The 21433-nt window shown below is 40.8% G+C and overlaps 1 protein-coding gene across 2 annotated transcripts in view; it reads right to left on the bottom strand.

Annotated features, from left to right (window-relative positions):
- The window catches only part of DNAI7 (dynein axonemal intermediate chain 7), a 55105-nt gene that overhangs the window by 6522 nt on the left and 27150 nt on the right, over window positions 1–21433 (bottom strand). For both annotated transcript variants that reach the window (XM_037033797.1, XM_037033798.1), the window contains 3 exons: window positions 8765–8840; window positions 5713–5873; window positions 2769–2925 (listed from right to left, as the gene is read on the bottom strand). In XM_037033797.1, the coding sequence (XP_036889692.1) occupies window positions 2769–2925; window positions 5713–5873; window positions 8765–8840 (394 nt within the window). The remainder of the gene's footprint in view (window positions 1–2768; window positions 2926–5712; window positions 5874–8764; window positions 8841–21433) is intronic.

The raw sequence follows: 21433 nt of genomic DNA, 5'->3' as shown, positions 1-21433 counted from the left end.
CAAGCAAAAGCATGAAATATAGCAATCATAAAATTGTTTAAACTACAAAAAATGCATCCTTCTTAATAGAGAAGTTCCTAAATTCTTTGTCCCCACAACTAAATAAATAGATTAAATAGTAGCTCTGTTAGTTAGTGATCTAAACTGTTTCCAACCTATCACCAAATATGTAAATTCTTTCACAAATAAGTAGATGAATGTAAAATAACTCCCACTAAAAACAAAGCTTGAGGCTTTCATCCAGGAGCCTCCAAACTGCGTATGTTAATTCACAAGACCAAGAGCTTTCAAACTTCTGCCAGCCAAGCCAAAGTAGTATATGTTAATGATTAGTGAATCATTACTTAGTATTTCTATTAGTGCTTCCGATTTATGATACTTATTTAACATTTGAACATGCAGTATTTCCTGTTTCAACAATTAAAAGTTTTAAAGAGGCACACAGTAGCTAGTTTTTTTCTTTCTTTGGTTTCCCATATGCCCACTACCCATCTCCAATACTTTAATACTTGATTGTAATAAGATTTATAATTTATATACTTCTGGCCAAGATGGAGGTGTAGGGAGACACACTGCACCTCCTTGCACAACCAAAAGAAGGACAACAACAAATTTAAAAACAAAAAACAACCAGAACTGTCAGAAAATCAAACTGTATGGAAGTCTGACAACCAAAGAGTTAGAGAACAAACACTCACCCAAACCTGTAGAAGGGGTGGAGACAGGCAGTTGGGTGGAGAGGACTCCCTGGGCCTCTGGAGGACCAGGGAGGAGGCAGCTTGTGAACCGGGCAGACCCACATTCGCCTGCAGATAAATGGGGAGGAACACCTGGGGAGCGAGAAGACCTTGCAAGCTGGGGCCCCAGCTTGGGGAAATAAAGCCTCAAACCTCGGACTGAAAACACCTGTGGGAATTGAAGAAGCAGGAGAAACTCCCAGCCTCACAGGAGAGGTCACTGGAGAGAAGCACAGGGTCCACGAATGTACACAAACCCACCCACCCAGGAATCAGCACCAGAAGGGCCCACTTTGCTTGTGAAAAGTGGGGGAAGGGACTGAAAGCCAGCAGAGAGCAGTGCAAGTGGCACTGTTCCCTCTCTGACCCCTTCCCCACATACAGCGTCACAATGCAGCTACGTGGGTTAGCCCACCCTGGTGAACACCTAAGGCTCTGCCCCTCAGTACATAACAGATGCACCGAGACAAAAAAATGGCCCAGACAAAAAAAATGGCCCAAATGAAAGAACAAATCAGAGCTCCAGAAAAAACACAATTAAGCAATGAAGAGATAGCCAACCTATCAGATGCAGAGTTCAAAGCTCTGGTAATCAGGATGCTCACAGAATTGGTTGAATATGGTCACAAATTAGATGAAAAAATGAAAGCTATGAAAAGTGAAATAAAGAAAAATGTACAAGGAACCAACAGTGACAGGAAGGAAACTGGGACTCTAATCAATGGTTTGAAGCAGAAGGAAGAAAGAAACATTCAATTGGAACAGAATAAAGAAACAAGAATTCAAAAAAATGAGCATCATAGGAACCTTCAGGACATCTTCAAACATTCCAACATCCAAATCATAGAGGTGCCAGAAGGGGAAGAGGAAAAGCAAGAAATTGAAAACTTATTTGAAAAAATAATGAAGAAGAACTTCCCTAATCTGACAAAGGAAATTCACTTTCAGGAAGTCCAGGAAGCTCAGAGAATCCCAAAGAAGTTGGACCCAAGGAGGAACACACCAAGGCACATCATAATTACATTACCCAAGATTAAAGATAAGGAGAGAATTTTAAAAAGGAACAAGAGAAAAAGAGACAGTTACCTACAAAGGAGTTCTCATGAGAATATCAGCTGATTTCTCAGAAGAAACCTTACAGGCAAGAAGGGGCTGGAAAGAAGTATTCTAAGTCACGAAAGGTAAGGACCTACATCCAAGACGACTCTATCCAGCAAAGCTATTATTTATAATAAAAAGGAAGATAAAGTGCTTCCTGGTAGGGTCAAGTTAAAGGAGTTCATCATCCCTAAGCCCTTATTATACGAAATGTTAAAGGGACTTATCTAAGAAAAATATCAAAAATATGAACAATAAAATGACAACAAACTCACAGCTATTAACCAAACCAAAAAGAAAAAAAACCAAAACACAATAACAAAAACAAACTAAGCAAACAACTAGAACAGGAACAGAATTACAGAAATGGAGATCACAAGGAGGGTTATCAACAGGGGAGTGGGAGGGGGAGGGAAGGGGGGAAAAGGTACAGAGAATAAGTAGCATAGATGGTAGGTAGGAAATAGGTTAAGAATAGTATAGAAAATTTAGAAGCCAAAGAACTTTTATGTACAACCCATGCACATGAACTAAAGGGAGGGAAATGTGGGTGGGGGGGGTGTGCAGGGCGGAGGGGAATAAAGCAGGGAAAATGGGACAACTGTAATAGCATAATCAATAAAATACACTTAAAAAAGATTTATAATTTATAACTCATTAACATTAAAATAATCAAATTTTAACCCCAATCTGAATTGTAATTCTTCAGAGATTATGGCAAATATAAACACTGAGTCATAAAGTTCAATACATTTTTAAACTCCAAACCCTATTTATTTCCACGGAGAGCAAATAAAACATAGACCCTGGAACTGGTATAGAAATATGTAAGAATAGTTTACTTACTGCATTTCCTGTATTGATTTAAGGATTTATATTAGTATACCTTTTTCATTACATAATAATCAAAGCTGGATAAAGGTGTTGCTGTACCTTCAGCATCCCATCTTGCAATCATAGGAGTCTCAAAAAAGATCACATTCTTATGAATCTCAAGCACGACGTCTATAGGTGGGAAAGCACTTTCTGTTTCCAAGTCTTCTGTAGCTGCTGGAGGATACACGTATTTCTGTAATCCTTCTTTGAGTATCTTTTAGAAATAGCCATAACAATCCCAAGTAAGAAGCTGGCCGGTAACAGTTAAAAATGTAAATATATGCTGCATAAGCTGTGGTTATTATTTTTGTTGGCACTATTGCAGAGATCCCCCATTTCCATGCCCCGTTGCCCCTTCCATCCAGCTCCTGCCCCCCCCACTAAAGTTCACTGCCATTTAGTTATAGACTAATTAACAAAATATCACAACGAAGTTAAAAGATATTGAGAAGGGAAAAATCACAAAATTTGAATGTAATTAAAGAACCCTTTTATGGGCCAAGTTCTAGGCTGGGACTTACTCAGTATTGTACTCCCTCCCCCAAGCAGTTCTACAGGCTTATAGTTAGCAAAGAAGGTAACTGGGAATCGGGTGAGAAAGGTGAAAAGACTGAGAAGCACAAATTAGCAGTTACAAATAGTCATGGGGATGTAAAGTCATTATATACTATAATAACTATGTATGGTACCAGTTGGATACTGGAAATAACAGGGGGATCACCTAATGTATGTGACTGTCTAATCTCTACACTGTACACCTGGAACTAATACAAAATATTATTGAATCTAAACTGTAAATTTAAAAACGTATTTTTTAAAAAAGCAAAGAAGGTAACTGGAACTTACAAAAAGCGTGCAATTTGCCAGTGATTACAAAATGACCCCACAGAGGCATCAGAACTCAAAAACAGAGCTCTGAGACCCCAGATCCCACGTCCCAATGCCATGGCCACGGTGTGCAGGCAGAGAGAGAAACAAGTCTAAGCAGTGTAACAAGTGTAGAAGTGAATGGATGAAAGCAAAAATCACCCCACTGTACAGCTTAGACTTACATGGCAATTATATCTCAGTAAAGCTGGGAAAAAAATAAAATAAGTTAAACCAAGTACCAACTTCTCTGGAATAAGGGAGATCTGTCCGTTCTCTAAAGGCAACACATACCTAAATGTAGAAAAAGATCTAGGGGAGGGGGAAGGTTAAAAATGGTACAAAACAGAGGAAAAAAACTGGATGGGGGAAAATTCTAGAGGAGGGGGAAAATTATTGAAAAGGTACTTGAAAACAGGTGGGAAGGCCCCTTTGTTGCTGGAGAGAGAAAAAATGAGTGTGAGGGAGGGGACTCTGGGCTCAGATGGAGACCAGAGTGGTCATGTAGGACATGGTGACAAAGATCTTGGCATGAAGCCTTGAAAACCCCAGATCAGGCCGAGACCTTCCTGTAGACAGAGTTTTGAAGGCCTACCTTCACCACAGGGAGGCCTTCCTTGGACTCCCCACGATCCTTCAAGTACCCCCAAGGCAGGGCAGGCTGATTAAAACAGATTTTTCAGAGTGGTAACAGATCAAATTATCTCCCCCAGGTTTGCTCCACTAAATGCATTTTTGTTTGAGGGGAAAGGGGGAAAGGAATGACAATATCATCCCCGATAGGGCAAAGATCAGTTTGGGAGAGGATGGAGAAATCTTACTCTTTTATGGATAAAGCACAAATGTACACAACATACACACAGATACACAGTCCCCCTGCAGCATTAAAATGCCATAAAAGGAGGGGGTGGGGTTGGCTAGAGAAAAAAAATGTTTACAAGAGCTCCTTAGAGAGGTGATAATGGGGAAAAAATAAGAGTTGAGAATACTGCTCTAATACAAGAATAAGCTGATGCCCTAAAATATAGTCCAGAAGTGCCTGTGAATCCAGTACCCGACGTGTTCGAGGAGAGAAGAGAGAAAAGAAGGGCTCGGGGCAGGACGGGGGGAGGGCCATGACAACAGAACCGGGTATATTTGGGAGCCGAGCCATGAGGTAAAGTGAAACCAAGTCAGTGCTAGTGCAAATCTCACTACTTGTTAAAACAGGAGTGAGAAACTCCATGACAGACGATCTAACAGCTGCTACTATCAACGTCCTCGCTACCCCAACTGTGGTCCGAGCATCAGGAGCACCGGCAACACCTGGATTGGTGGTTCTCAAGCTTCAGTGTGGAAAGCAGGTTCAGATCAGAGTGAAGCCCCAAATGATGCATTTAGATGCTTCTGCCTGATAGACCACATTTTGTACATCAAGGATCCAGACCAGCGGTTCTTCAGGTGTGTTTTGCTAACATACAGGCTGCTGAGTCTCACACCTCCAGAATTTCTGATTCAGCACGACTGATGTGGGGCCCATGCATTTGAACTTCTAATGAAGTCCTAGATGAGGCCAGACGATGCTGGTGTTTCTGGTCAAGGGATCACATGTGGGGACCGCTCATCTAGACCAGAGCCCACAAATTATGGCCCCTGGAAAACACAGCCCACCACCAGTGTTTGTATATAACGTTTAACTAGAACAAACCCATGCCCATTCATTTATATATGGCTGTTTCAGCATCGCAAGAAGAAGTTGCAACAGAGAAGCAGAGAAGTTGCAGCAGAGAAGTTGCAACAGAGCTGGTATGGCAGCAAAGATGAAAATATTTACCACTTGGCCCTTTAAAGAAAAAGTTTTCCAGCCTCTGAAATAGACTATCATTATTAAAGCCAAACTGATGCAATGCAAACACAGTGGTATAGGTTTCCAATTAAGTTAACGTGTATGATTCTCGTTTAAAAATCCATTACTATTTTCAATTCAGTCCCTTTAGTACTGATTCAAATTTTATAAACTCAAGATGGTTTAAAATGATATTTTTCCTTTTGGGCTTGCTTAATAGAGTTAAACTTCATTGGGTGTTAGTGCATTTGAGATGAAGGAGAAGAGTTAAGAAATTATTTTACTCACAAACTTTAAAAATCAACCTACTTCCATAATCATCCAGCCCTTCACTGGCTTACACTGGGGGGGAAGCTCCAAAATATCCAAGTGATACACTCCACCGAGAGATGTGAACTGGAATATATCAACCTCATTTTCTTCAAAGAAATATGTCCTTTCAGGAGCATTCTCTAGCAGCAGCAACTGTGCTAAAATTAATCAGATTAGTTGAGTTTCTAAATAGACCATACCATTTTTGTATTTTGGGGGGGGAAGGGAAATGAAAAATATCTCGTGATGGTAAAGGAAGTTTTTACTTAGCTAACTAAAACTTTTCAAAAAAGCGATTAATTCAAAACTATTCACAAAGCTGATCAACCACTGGAATGGGGACAGGCACGTGTAATGGGAGGTAGGGTGCAGGGAAGGCTATGGAATTTGTATAGAAAAAGCATGTGTTGTTAAAGGAAAAACTTTAACAATATATCTTATTGTAGGGGAGGGACAATAATTTTCCCTCTTGTGATTTCTTGGCTGAGACCTCTGTAGTAAAAGACATGTTAATAAGAGAAAAACAGAATTTTAGTAACATGCATGTCTCACACATACATGAAATATCCCCAGGGAAAAGTAAGTAACTTGAAGAGGAGGCTTAGAACTCCAGCTTACATGGCATCTTACAAATTTGGGGTAAAATGACAGGCAAAGAAAAGCAGTTTGATGTTTCTGAGGGTGGAGACAAAGGCCAGCTCCTGGTTTGTTAGGTCTATTCCTCTGGCGCCCCCTCCAGGCTGATGGGATCTATAGTTGTCTCCGATAATTATTAAGCTCCGACCTTCCCAGTAGTGAGGAGAGGAGGGACACCTCTGAATATTCACATCCTGCTTGTAGGCAAATGGAAGGGTAGGGAGCTTTTCTTCATCTGTATCTTCTCCACTGCTTTCAGCAAAAAATAATCCTTATGCCAATGTGGCATATTTGGGGGCAGCATATTCTGCTACCCTTCATTCCAAAAGGTCAAAAATGGCTTCACACAAAATTTGATAACTGCAAAATTAATTTCTTAAAATTCAACCTTATGGAGCTAAATAGCTGAAAGAAAAAAGTGGAATGGTAAAAAAATAAATTTGGGTCCATATATAAAATGAAAGCTAATATCTTTTCTCAACAAAAAGAGCCTCAGCTGATAGAAAAACAGGAACAGAAGCTTGAAAGTGAAGACGCTGCATTGGGTTATCTCTTGTGCCCAGATATTTCATGGGGAAATTCTATGGCTCCATAATTCCCAAAGCACTATTGGAAGTCACATATATCACTGGGAGTGTTCCTATATTTCACTAAAATTCTTTTAATACAGCGCAATGAGTAAGAAATGGGACAGGTCCCACCCTTATGCAATATATGCTAATTAACATCTCAGTTCCTTCCTCTACAAAGTGGATATGATAGTAGTATCTATCTAACAGGATTAGGGGGAATTGTGAGTTCATGCATGTAAAGGGCTTACAACTGGTGCCAGACAGAGTAAAAACTCAGGAATGGTGGCCTTATTACCGATCATTACAATTAGCCTCACGCACAAAAGGAAGCCCATGGAGATGACACTGAATTTAACCCACGGAGATAGGGCGCTGAACATTTTTGGAGAAGAGGGTAGGGAGGGAGGGAGGGAGGAAGAAAAAGATCCCTGTGTGGTTGCCTCTCGAGCGCCCCCTACTGGGGACATGGCAGGCAACCCAGGCATGGCCCTGACTGAGAATTGAACTGGCAACCTTTTGGTTCACAGGCAGGCACTCAGTCCATTGAGCCACACCAGCCAGGGCAGGTGCTGAACATTAATGGAAACAGCCAAAGGAAATTCCAGTTCAGTGCTTTCCCTTTTTTTCCTTGTGTATATTTAATATAATGCAGGCTTTAATTAATTTTCTAAAGTACCTAATTACTAATCCATTTACCTGAAAAGGAAGTAAGAAAGCAGACTATGTCCAAATTTAGACATCTATGATATATGTTAATTGGGGATCTTCATGTAGAAAACCTTGGTATTATTAACAAAGGTTATGAATTCACTGTAGGATCGTATTTTCAACAGGAAAATTACCTCATAAAGGTTATAGAAAATGACATACAAACCTAGTTGACTGCAGAAACAAAAGTGTGTTAGAAAAATTAAACTAGACAGGAAGCCTGTTATGAAAAAATATGCTTAGAAATATATAGAAATAGATTAATTAGAAGCCACTGGGAAAGCAGCATAATGATAAAGTTAATGGAAAATATGCACATTAATCTCAAACTTTGCAATTAATCTCAAAAGACTAAAAATTATACAGCACTATCATTTTGACATTTTTAAATGATATCTAATTGCTATTTGTCAGAATTAGACTGAGAAATTTCTGATTGTATATGTGTGCTTGTCAAGGTTTGCTACAACACTGTTTGTAATGATAAAAAAAATTAAAAATAGAGCCCTGGCTGGTGTAGCTCAGTGGATTGAGCTCGGGACTGAGAACCACACGATTGCGGTTGGATTCCCAGTCAGGGCACATGCCTGGGTTGCAGGCCAGTTCCCAGCAGGGGACTCATGAGAGGCAACCGTACATTGATATTTCTCTCCTTCTCTCCTTCCCTTCCTCTCTAAAGATAAATAAATAAAATCTTTAAAAAAAATAACCTTACTGCCTGTGACTAAGGATTTAAATAATGTTCCATTATTGGATGGAATTATAGAGCTACTGAAAACATAGAGTTACCAATGGGTCCTGACCTAGTATTATGTTGAATATTATTCATTTAAGTAGTATATGTATTATGTTCTATGTGTGTATGTAGAATGTATGTAGCATAACAAATACTGTTAGGTTGAAAAAAAGTAATTTTCAACAAAAATATTTGTATGATATGATCTCATGGTTTTATTAAAAATCAAGAGAGAGAAAAAGGAGAGAAGTCAAGCATGAACAAAAGGAATATGAAGGATTTTCACTTTAAATATATTTCTACAACATTGGAAATTTTTTACAACCACCTTGCATTTCTTCTGTAAGCAGCAAATCCCAATAAAGTTAAATTCTAAAAATGTCAGTTAGAAGACTACCTGCTGAAACTATTTCACTTAATAATTTCATCTCCAGTTCATGCTTTGTGTCTTCAGATTCTTCCTGGACAGAGCCCTACAGAAAACACAAGGACAGATGTGCGCAGCTGTCAGTGTTCGGCTCAAAGTCCTTCTCCTGCTGTCCCCGCCCCACTGCTGGTGCCTGTTACTTTAATTCTAAGGCCCCAAATTGGCACGTGCTCTGGCATAAAACTGGGTTTAAAAACCATATTTGAAAAGTCAGTTGAAATGAGAGCACATCTTCACAGAACTTGAGGAAGTCAGGAGACAGCCTGCTCAGATTCTCTGGTGAAAACCGTCAAGTGTAAAATAGAAACACTAGGAAGCAATGCAAACTATAAAAACACTGTTTATACTTCCATTCTGGTTTTTGACATGTTATAGATTTTGCTTGATTTGGGCAATCAGCTCTCTGATAATTACAAAGCCTACTTTTGGGTAAGCTTCTCAAGCAAACTAAGGGTGCTGTGTGCCAAGTAAATACAAGATACCTCATTAAAAGACCTCATTATATTGGAGTGTAATAAAAATACTACAAGAGGAGGACAAGTACCTAAATCTGCCACCAAGTTATCTTTGTGACCTTGATCAAGTCATTTAACAAGCAGGGGCCACACATTTCTAATCTAACAACATATTTAAGACTCAGCTGTGTGCCAGATATACAATCTTGCAAACAATCCTAAGAGCTACTATCTTCCTTTTATCAAAAAGGAAATGGAAGCTTAGGGAGTTAACTGTTCAAAGGGTCAAATAATAAAGGAGAAAGCTTTGCATACTGTAAAGCACTAGATAAATGAAGCTCTGTTGTAAAAATTTGGTATGTGTGCTAATATTTGCAAACTGGATGATATCTAGCTAACTTCATTTGATCTCAGCTGCCACCTGAACTTCTATAGCAATGGAATAACCTTATACCAGCATTCTAATCAGAGGCTTAACGCCAGTTGCTCACACCATGCCTCTATTCTCAATCCCCATACAAAGCCAAGCCCCCTTCGTAAATTTCTATTTTCCTTACTCTCATCACTGTGTTGCCCTGGGTCTTCCTCTTGACCAGCTTTAACACTGCTGCATGCTCTGACAACCCATTCCATCATGCCCCTGAGACTTCTCTCTTATTAACTCATTCATTCAAGGAATTTTTAGAGTGCCTAAGTTGGGCAGGCATTGCTAGAAGCTAAGGATAACAGAAAAAAAAAATACGTAAGGTCTCTAACTTAAAGAGCTTCCAGTCTGTTAGGGAAGCAGACAAACAAGTAAGTAAAACAGTTTTGTGGGTGCTGTAGTAAAAAGGGGGTCCACAGCAGGAATACAACGGAAGAATATGACTATTCTGTGGGTGGATGATGATAGAAAATGCTCCCCAAAGGTGATGAATTTTGAACTAGATCTTGAAAGATAATTAGGTTGTCCAGAAAATGGTGGGAGGACATTCCGAGGGCAAGTGAAGGCAGAAAGACCTGAAGCCATACAGAGGGTGCCAAGCACCCCAGGCAGTCAGGTGTGGCTGGAATGAGGTAGGCTAGGAGGGTGTAAAGACCTGAAGGTAGAGACAAACAGGGACCAGATTATGGAAGAGCTTTGGATGCCACCCTGGAGACTACAGTTTCTCCTACGGGTAAAGGAAAGTCCACAAAAGGCTTTTGATAGAAAAAGAACATGAGGAACTTCGCATTGGTAAAGATACTCTGGTGGCCAGATGATGAAGAGATTGCTTAGTGAAGAGAAAGAAGTTCAAGGTAAGATCAGTGCTCCACTCAAGATAAAAGCACGCAAGACCAACAGAAGAAGCATATGTGAGATAAGCAAGTAAAATCAGCACAACTTGGATGGCAATCAGATATAGAAGTAAGGCAAGGGAGAGGCAAAGCCTGATTTTTGTGTTTCTGGTTTAGGTTATAAGGTGGAGGTGGTATAATTATCAAGAAAAAAAAAGTAGGATGATGAGGTTTGGGAAAAAAGTAGTGACTTTGATTGTGGATGTGTAAATTTTAGGTGCCTATGACATCCAGGTGGCCTTTGATATTATCTACCATTAAAAAGCCAGTTGCATTTCTCTTACGGGGATTGTGATTAACATCTTCAAAGAGTGGAAAATTCTTTAGAAGTTAGACCAAACTGGTTTCATGCCTTGCAGAAAACGGAGAATTTATAATCTCTTAACAGAACTTTCCCCTGATAACCACCGTTCTTCAGCATGTAACGACAGGAATTTATCAACTTCAATACCTTCACACGATTGCATAATCTTCTATTTAACACATTGATTAAAATTTTTTCTACTTTATGTTATTCTTTAGTTCAGTGGACTTTTGTGAAGGAGGCAATGTGTCAATTTACATGTTGGTGCAGCTCATGAATCTTGACTGTAGGATGTCTTCCTGTTCTAGCAGCTGGATCACCAGAACTTATTTGTGACCAAACTTAAACTCCAGACCACATTTGTTGACAGTATAATTACTCAGAGTTTTTTTACATTATAAAACTCCTTGCGTGTGTAGGAAATGGAGATGAAAAAAGTTTTTTCCTCATATTATCAGCACGTTTTACATTTGGTAGTGAAAAGTCCTCTTTCCATAATTGTTTTATAGAATTGGCTATTTTCCATGTATTTTCTTTTACATAAACTCTGACAGTGTTTTATAATCTTCTTTTATTTTATCAAATAAAATAAAATAAATAAAATAAAACAAAATAGGTTTATAATTAATCTATAAAAAACTACACTTGCCTGGAAATGCTGACAGAATATGAAGCAGAGAAGTTAACTAAAGTATAACTTTTCAGTGACACGTGGCTCAGGAGACACAGGAATTGGCTTATGGTATGGAAGAACCTCATGGAATACTAGCAAAGTATTTTTCACTGCAACTTGATAAATGCACAGATATTGTAACATGGGAATTTTTAAATCCATATGCAGTTTGAATTTGATATAAAAACATGACCTGGATCATAGTAAGATCACTAGAGATTCCAGAAATAGATCCTTGGATCCACCTGGGAACCTAGAGTATGACACTTCAGATGATTAAGCCTAGTTTTGATTATATGTTAAGTGTTTTGAGATAGCTGGCTAAAATTTGAAATAAAATAAATTTAGGTTCTTCCCACTTTGTACTAAAACATATTCCAGATGAAAAAAGACTTAAATGTAAAAAAATAATAATAATGAAAAGCAACAAAAATTATGAATGTATTTGAAGAGATAGTAGGTGACAGATATAAACAATTATGAATGACATAGGTAATCAGGGTATTGTACACGTGAAAACATCAGCAATGGATAATTTACAAATTCAAGAGCATGCCTTGAATTTTATTGTCCATCAAAAGAATTGTTTGAACTGGCTCTTGATAAGGAACTAAAGATGAAATCTGAAAACTTTGCATCATTGCTTCATTTTGAGCAACCGTTAAAAATTATTATCTGAAGTGTGCTGAAATCTCACTCATTCCTGTAGCTTTAATACTATCTACAGACCTGCAATTCCCAAATCTATGCTCGTGACGTTCTTGAGGCTACACACGTCCTGTACTGCTTAACTCTACCCGTGCAGAGTGTGCACAGGGACACACCGTAGCTGTGCTCGACTTCCCCCAGAACTCCAGGCTCCGCTGTTCTTACCTGACATTTCCGTCCGTGTATTCCAAACTTACCCTGACCACAATGAAACTCTAGTTGCACTGTCACAACCCATTCTGCCCGTTCCTACCCATCTCAGTAAACTAAACCTCCATCTATGTTGTTTCCCCAAACAAAAACTCAGAAGGATTGTTTACTCCACCACCAAAACGTATCCCAAACACATTCGCCTTTCCGCATCCTCCTACCACCTTCGTCTGAGTCACCTTGACCTCTCATGCCTCGCAAGTTCTGTTTAACTGGATACTGAGCTTCTGCCCTGACCCCTCACAATTCATTGGTCGCAGAGCAGCCAGAACCACCTTTCAAAGCCATCAATCAGATCATGCCACTCACTCACTGACTCTCAACCCTCTAGTGGCTTCCCACTGCATTTACAATACAATCACAACTTGCTACTCCGGCCTGGATTCCCCTTCACTTGGCCACTGCTTCCCTTCCTGACATCGTCCCATAGCCACTTCTCTCCTTGCCCATCGTACATTCGTCCCCTGGCCTTCTTTCTGGTCCTCTTTTCTGACCTTCACAGTAATTATGCACTCAGACTACAATATTTTTACCCAGTCATCCTACCGCTTATTCCTTCTGGTCATTTGGGTCTCAGTTTACAGAATAACTCATCACACAGGCCCCCTTTAACCACCCAATCTAAGTAACTCCTTATCACATAATCCTGTTTAATTCTGTGCAGGCTCGTACGACTATCTGCTATTTCTCAGTTTTTCTTATTTGTTGTTGGTGTTTCCTGACTTGTTTGTACACCATGAGAGCAGGAGTCTCATTTGTCCTTTTCCCACTGTCCCCTGAGGACCAGAACAGTGCCTAGCATACACAGGTAAGCATTCAATAAATACTTGTTGAACAAGTAAAGAAATAAGAACAAGGTCCAGGGTATGACCCTGGAAATAGATTGCTGAAGTAAATTGGTGGGAAGTTGAAAGCTGTTAATGCTAGGTTTTGGGGTTTTTTAAAAAGATTTTATTTACTTTTTATTTTTAGATAGATGGGAAGGGAAGGTGAGAGAGAGGAAGAGAAACATCAATGTGTGGTTGCCTCCTGAGTACGCCCTTCACTGGGGACCTGGCCTACAACCCAGGTATGTGCCCTGACTGGGAATTGAACTGGTGACCCTTCAGTTCACAGGTCGACGCTCAATCCACTGGGCCACACCAGCCAGGGCTAATGTTGTTTCTTTTACAGGGACCAGTTCCACAGGTTTTTGATTTGTCCATGATCATGCCACAAAGTCCCCAAATCTCTGAGGCTAATTCTTGTCTCTGTACTTTTCTCTCTAACCAGAATAGTTTCCTTGCCTTCACATATAAACTCCTCCTTGCCTATCAGAGGATTTAGTGAAAATGTTACCTCATCAGAGAAGACTTTCCATCTGTTCATTCTGTGTTTTTCTTGTGGTTTTTTTTTTAACCTCAGTTCCCACATATTATCTTTTATTGAACATAGCAGAATGTATAATAACTGTTACTCCTCCACAAGATCGTTAGCTCATTAAAAACAATGATCATGTTGAATCCCTGAAAGAAGGCTCTTGGTAAATGTTTTCTATGTATAAATATATGAATATATATTTGCATTTATATTAAATATATAATATATGCCCATATTTATGATACATCTCTTATCTAAGAGTATCTTTTATTTATTCATTTCTTTGTTTGTTTGTTTATAGTCATCACCTAAGGACATGTTTACTGATTTTAAAGAGAGAAGAAGGGAGTGGAGGGTTGGAACATCAACCAGTTGCCCATCACCAAGGCACGGGCCCTGATCAGGAATAGGATCCACAACACTCTGGTGTTTGAAATGACACTTCAGCCAACTGAGCCACCAGCCAAGGCTGTTTAAAAGTATCCTAAAGACAAAGACTGTTTTTAACCTGAATTTTAAAAAGTCTAAAAGTCGGCCCTGGCTGGAGTAGCTCAGTGGATTGAGTGCGGACCTGCGAACCAGATGATCGCGGTTCGATTCCCAGTCAGGGCACATGCCTGGGTTGCAGGCCAGTTCCCTGCAGGCCAACTCCCAGCAGGGGACGCACGAAAGGCAACCATACATTGATGTTCCTCTCCTCTCTCCTTCCCTTCCCCTCGAAAGATAAATAAATAAAATATTTGAAAAAAAAAAAAGTCTAAAGGTCTACCTACAATTATCATGCACGTCCCCTTGGATCACTGCAATATTTCTGAAGTTGATTATCATTAAGAAAACGTCGATCACTAATGTGATACACTTATATTAGACTTTTCTAAAAATTTTGTAAAGTATCTTTATTGTTACCTAATACCTACAGTATTATTATTATCATTATACATTAACATTACCTAAAATGTGGTATTAAGAGCCCTCTAGTGGCCAAGCTTTTTATAGACCCAAGAAAAGGGAAAGATAATTTACACCACCTTCTACATCTATGTAATTTCTAAACTAACAAAGTACTAGATACTTATTATTTGTGATCGTATCACATATCAAGCACAACTCAGGTATTTTGGCCATAAAGTCCTACAGTATTTTGCTAATAATTTTCTTGCAATCAGCCTCCAGATTCATTAAAAAATATGAGAAATGTAGTATTTAAATATGCCAACCTAAAATTATAAAGGTAAACATTTTACCCTAAAAAAAGTTGTAAAAGTGGACAAATATCTTCCTCTAAAACCCAAATACACTAAATGTGCCCACCAATCTTGCAGGCAGTGCCCTGTATTACACACTCACAGGAGCTTGTGGGCACACACACACAAGTTAAACTCCATGAACTGAGATGCCAGCTTTTTAAAATTTAGAATGACTTTTGCCACACAGGGGAAACAGCGTAGCAAACAGTGTGGCAAACAGTGTGGCAAACATGAGGCAAACCTCATGACATTCCAGGTTATGAGAGTCCCTGTGTCGCTGTGATTATAAAGGAATCCGAACCTACCCACCATCCACAAATACCACCTCAGATTCACTGGGCTCCCAGTGGACCGCCAGGAGCACACTCCTCCTGAAACCCCTGTAGTGGGGCAGGTGCAGCCTTCCTACAACCACGTGACCACTCATACTACACCAGAACATGCAGGGCTCAGAACAACTGAAGAGAGGGTCCCAAGAACCTCTTGTGTCAAGCTTCTGGATTCACTAAACGTGGCAGGAATGGTCCCCAGACACCCACTGTAATAAAAAGGAGGCTTCAGTGTCTCCAAAACACAGAATGATTTTAATGTGGGTAGTGGCTGAATTTCTTCCACTGGTGGAAGAAATATGGGTGACTGTTCTTTTTTCATTGGCTATATGATTTTTTCCTTTTAAAATTTTTATTTTTTCATTTTTCAAGCATGGCTGACATTCTGTTAACTGTTCTTATGTAAGTTCTCAACAAATCAGACTCAAGTCAGGACCTACTTTGAATCACTTAACCATCCAATCACTTACTTTTTTTGTCCACTCAGCAAACATTTACTGAGCCCCTACCATGTATGAAACCCTGTGCTTACTGTTAATATGAAGTCTATCAAGATATGTTTGCCCTCAAGACCATACTTTAGTGTTTAAGATAAGAAAGAATCAAACAAAATGATAAGAGCACAGTAGAGAGAGATCTGGTTTTATCTGAAGATAAGGGAGGAACTTTCTGGATGTAAAATTTAAGTCTTGAAAGACAGGTGGAAGTTAAGGTGGATGAAGATGATAGGAGGAGGAGAATTGCACATGACAGAACCGCCAGTGGAAGATCCTGGAGGCCCGTCATGAACTTTCCCACTTTAAAACCAAAAATGAAAATACATTGTTTTACTTTCTATGAAGAAGAAAATGGGTATTCAGAAATTATTTATTGAAAATTAAAATCATATGTCCTAGCTGGTGTGGCTCCATGGATTAAGTGTCAGCCTGCAAATCACAGGGTCACTGGTTCGATTCCCAGTCAGGGCACATGCCTGGGTTGTGGGCCAGGACCCCAGTACGGGGCGGGCGAGAAGCAACCACACAGTGATGTTTCCTCTTTCTCCTTCCTTTACCCTCTCTCTAGAAATAAATAAGTAAATAAATATTTTTAAAAACCATACAAAACTGTAAAGAGAATTTAAAAAGTCACTGGCACGATCCGACCATCCTATTTTTCTCACCCCCCCCCTCCACCACCACGATGGCCACTGTTTGATGACTAGGCATCAGATGCTTTTCTATCCACTCACTAGTAAGAACATTTCCCCTCACAAAAGCAGAATCCTATTGCAAATGCAGTTTTATAACTTAAAACTAATATCTTAAAAATGCATCTTAGATACCTTTCTACATGAGAGTGTACAGGTTCTGGTTCAAGACGGTGGCACAGGAGAATCCTGAAGCCACTGCCTCACACACACACACACACACACACACACTCAGTACACAGCCATGCATGAAACAATTTCCTCTAAAAAATACCCAGAACTAGCTGAGCGAATCTTACATATCAGGTGAATGAGGAAAAAATAAAACCCACATAAAGCAGGTAGGAGAGGCTGAGGTACAATCCCCAGGCAGAGACCCACAATCAAAGGAAACTCACCAACGCAAGCTTCTCCCTGAGGAGTGAAGGGTTTGGATCCTACAGCTGGCCCTGCAACTTTTAAAACCTGCATCTGAGAGACCAGCCCCCAAACATCTACCTTCTAAAGCCTACAGGGCTTGCATCCACACAACCTACAACGGTCCTTACAGGGCTCGCATGCTTGACTCACCTGCCCCAGGGCCCGCGGCAGGGGCAGTCAACTGAAAATCAGCCAGACTTTCTGTAAAGGAAGCTGATTTGTTTATCTTCACGAACAGACCTCAGAGGCAGGCATCTAATTTTAACACACATTTAGGGTCTCACTGAGTTACTCCCCAAAAATAGAGGCCAGCAGACACCACCTCTGGGGCCCTCCTCTGGCTTGCTGCCAGTCACAAATATCTCCCAGAAAGGAGCTTGCACACTAGTCTGGCATCTCGATTTTTATGGCAGCTGTCACAGGATACCTGCAGATTGCCGGGCTCTGATGGTAGGACTCCCACTCACAAATCCCACCTATAACAAACAGAAAAAAGGAGCACGTCACTGGCTGCGGCATCCAGGACATGGCAGAGACAACAGCCCGAAGAGCGAGGTCCTTCTGTGAGAGAGGCCAATCTGTACACTTTCATAGCTGGGGCCTGAGGGGCAGGTTTCTAACTAAACATACAGTTCTTATACTTTATTGCTTATGCAATAAATTGTCCTGATTTTTCTCCACTTTGCCCCTCTCTAGCCAGCAGCCCCCACTTCCTCAGGCAATCCACCCCACCAGCTTCATATCCATGGATCATGTGTATGAGTCCTTTGGCTTTTCCACTTCCTATGTTTTAATTTACATGCACATGGCTGGTCTGTACCTACCTATTTGTACCTCTCAATCCCCTCACCTCTTCATCCATTCCCCCAAATCCCCTGCCCATTTGGCGACCATCAAAATGCTCTCGGTATCCATGATTCTGACTGTTCTTCTTATTTGCTTAGTTTGTTTTTTACTTTCAATTGTTGATAGATATGTATTTTTGCCATTTTATTGTCTATACTTTTGATCTCCTTTTTCTTAAATAAATCCCTTTACCGTTTCATGTAACAATGGTTTGGTGATGATCTTCTTCAGTGTTTTTCTTGTCCAGGAAGCTCTTTCTCTGCCCTTCAATTCTAAATGATAGCTTTATTAGGTAGAGCAATCTTGTCTGTAGTTCACTGCTTTTCACTTTTCTCACTAATCCCTTCTAGCCTGCAGTTTGCTTTGAGAATCAGCTTACAGGATGTCCCCTGTAGGTAACTAACTGCTTTTCTCTTGTTGCTTTTAGGATTCTCTCTTTATCTTTAAACTTTGGCACTTTAGCTATGATGTGTCTTGGAGTGGGCCTCTTTGCATACATCTTGTTTGGGACTTTCTGTGCTTCCTGGACTTGCATGTCTATTTCCTTCACCAAATTACAGTAGGTTTCTTTCATTATTTTTTCAATAGATTTCCAATTTCTTGCTCTTTATCTCCTCCTTCTGGTACCCCATGATGTGAATGTCAAAACTCTTGAAGTTGTCCCAGAGGCTGCTTATACTACCCTTGTTTTTGGGGGGATTCTTTTTGTTTCTTGTTGTTCTAATTGGTTGCTTTTTGCTATATTCCAAATCATTGATTTGATTCTCAGCTTCATCCCCTCTACTGTTGTCTCCCTGTAAATTGTTCTTTACTTCGATTAGTGTATCCTTAGTTTCTGACTGGATCTTTTTTATGCTGTCGAGGTCCTCACTAAGTTCCTTGAGCATCCTTATAACCAGTGTTTTGAACTCTGCATCTGTTAGATAGCTTATCTCCATTTTGTTTAGCTCTTTTTCTAGAATTTTGATCTGCTCTTTCATTTGGGCCATGTTTCTTTGTCTCCTCATTTTGTCAGCCTCTCTGTGTTTGCTTCTGTGTGTTAGGTAAAGCTGCTTTGACCCCATGTTTTGGTAGTGTGGCCTAATGTAGTAGGTGTCCTGTAGGGTCCAGTGGCACAGCCTCCCGTCACCCAAGCTGGGTTTTCAGGTGTGCCCTTCATGTGGACTGTGCATACCCTCCTCTTGTAGTTGAGCCTTGATTGCTGTTGGCAGGTAATGGGAGGGAATTACCCAGGCCAGTCAGCTGCAGGGACTGGCTGTGACCACCCTCCACCAACCTCCATCCTCTGTGAAGAATCAGCTTTGCGGGGGCAGGGTGGTGGTGTTCCAACATAGTCTGTAGCTATCCACTGGGTGCACTGGTCCTGGGGTTTCCCAGAGAGTGCAGACCAAGGTCAGCCCTCACCTATATTTTTCCTGCAGCCTTCCTGCCTGAGCTATAAGGCAACCTGAGATGGCTGCTAGTTGTGCTGGGCTTGAAGATTCCCAGAGGAAGCCAAGCTGTGAATCTAGGCTGGCTGCAGCTAGTGCCAGCTCTGGGCTCGATGAGGGCAGCTGTTGCTTATTTGGTAGGATTTAGAAAGTTGTGAAGCATGAGCCAAGACCAGCCATTCATATAGAAAAGCAGCTTGGGTGGGGGCCTGTAAGTTGTATGGGAAGGAGTCTCTGGGGATCTCCATGACAGGGCAAGGTTGATGGAGTCCCATATGGTACCAGCTTGCTGGCTCTGTGGATCTGTGGGTGGAAGGTTCAGACAAGGGACAATGGCCTCTGCTCACCTTGAAGCCAGACAGTTCAATTTCTTCCTACATGCCATTGGTGCCCTTCAAGCTCCAACCATGGTGCTGGAGCTCAGAGGGAGTGAATCTGAATATGTGAGTCTGTGTGAGGGTACTATTTAAAAAATATTGTATTTATTTATTTTTAGAGAGGAGGAGGGAGGGAGAAAGAGAGAGAGAGAAATATCAACCTGTGGTTGCCTCTCATGCGCCCACCACTGGGCTCCTGGCCAACAACCCAGGCATGTGCCCTGACTGGGAATTGAACTGGCAACGCTTTGGTTCACAGGCCAGCACTCGATCCACTGAGCCACACCAGTCAGGGCTGTGTGTGGGTTCTTTAAGAGGAACTGCTCAGGACTCCAGGAGTTTCTTCCACCAACCCAATCCCTCCTGCTTTCTGCAGCCAGTAGCCTGGGCCAGTGGGCCTGGGACTCCTTGCTCTTGGAATATCCCTCCCAAATTTTTTTTAATTTTAATTTTTTAATTATTTTACTTTTTAAAAAATATATTTTATTGATTATGCCATTACAGTTGTCCCATTCTTCCCCTTCACTTCCCTCCACCCTGCACACCCCTCCCCCCCATTCCTCCCCTTTTGTTCAGGTCCATGTGTCACGAGTACTTTAGATTCTGTATTTCCCATAGTATTCCTGCCCTCCCGCTGTCTATTTTCTACCCACTGCCTATGCTACTTATTCTCTGTACCTTCTCCCTGCTTCTCCTCCTCCCACTCCCCTGTTGCTAACCCTCCATGTGTTCTTCAATTCTATGGTTCTGCTCCTGATCTAGCTGTCCTCTTACTTTGCTTTTGTTTTAGGTGTGGTTGTTAATAACTGTGAGTTTGCTGTCCTTTCACTGTTCATATTTTTTATCTTCTTTTTCTTAGATAAGTCCCTTTAACATTTCATATAATAAGGGCTTGGTGATGAACTCCTTGAATTTGACCTTATCTGAGAAGCACTTTATCTGCCCTTCCATTCTAAATGAAAGCTTTGCTGGATAGAGTAATCTTGGATGTAGGTCTTTGGATTTCATGACTTGGAATACTTCTTTTGAGCTCCTTCTTGCCTATAAGGTCTCTTTTGAGAAATCAGTCTGATGGGTATTCCTTTGTAGGTGACTGTCCCCTTATTCTTGCTGCTTCTAGGATTCTCTCCTTCATTTTAATCCTGGCTAATGTAATTATGATGTGCCTTGGTGTGTTCCTTCTTGGGTCCAACTTCTTTGGGACTCTGAACTTCCTGGATTTCCTGGAAGTCTATCCCCTTTGCCAGACTGGGGAAGTTCTCCTTTATTATTTGTTCGAGTAAGTTTTCCACTCGTGGCTGTTCCTCTTCCCCTCTGGTACCCCTATAATCCGGATGTTGGAACGTTTAAAGATGTCCTGGTGGTTCCTAAGCCTCTCCTCATTTTTTTGATTTCTTGTTTCTTCCTTCTTTTCTGTTTGGTTGTTTCTTTCTCCCTTCTGGTCCACTCCCTTGATCTGAGTCCCAGTTTCCTTTCCATCCCTATGGGTTTCCTGTGCATTTCCCTTCATTTCAATTAGTTTAGCCTCCATATGTTCCTCTAATTTGTGGCTAAAATCAACCAGTTCTGTGAGTATCCTGATCACCAGTATTTTGAACTATGCATCTGAAAGGCTGGCTATTTCTTGGTCACTTAGAATTATAGGCTCTGGGGCTTTGAGCTGTTCTTGAATCATAAGGTTGGTCTGTTCACACCTGTTATGTACGAGGGGTGGAGCCTTAGGTGTTTACCAGGGCCGGGCGACCCAGTTGCTGGGTTGTGATGCTGTATGTGGG

Source organism: Sturnira hondurensis, unplaced genomic scaffold (assembly GCF_014824575.4).
Source record: "Sturnira hondurensis isolate 20B ecotype Veracruz unplaced genomic scaffold, ASM1482457v3 Scaffold0021795, whole genome shotgun sequence".
Classification (NCBI taxonomy): Eukaryota; Metazoa; Chordata; class Mammalia; order Chiroptera; family Phyllostomidae; genus Sturnira; species Sturnira hondurensis.
This window is presented reverse-complemented; position numbering and strand designations above follow the sequence as displayed.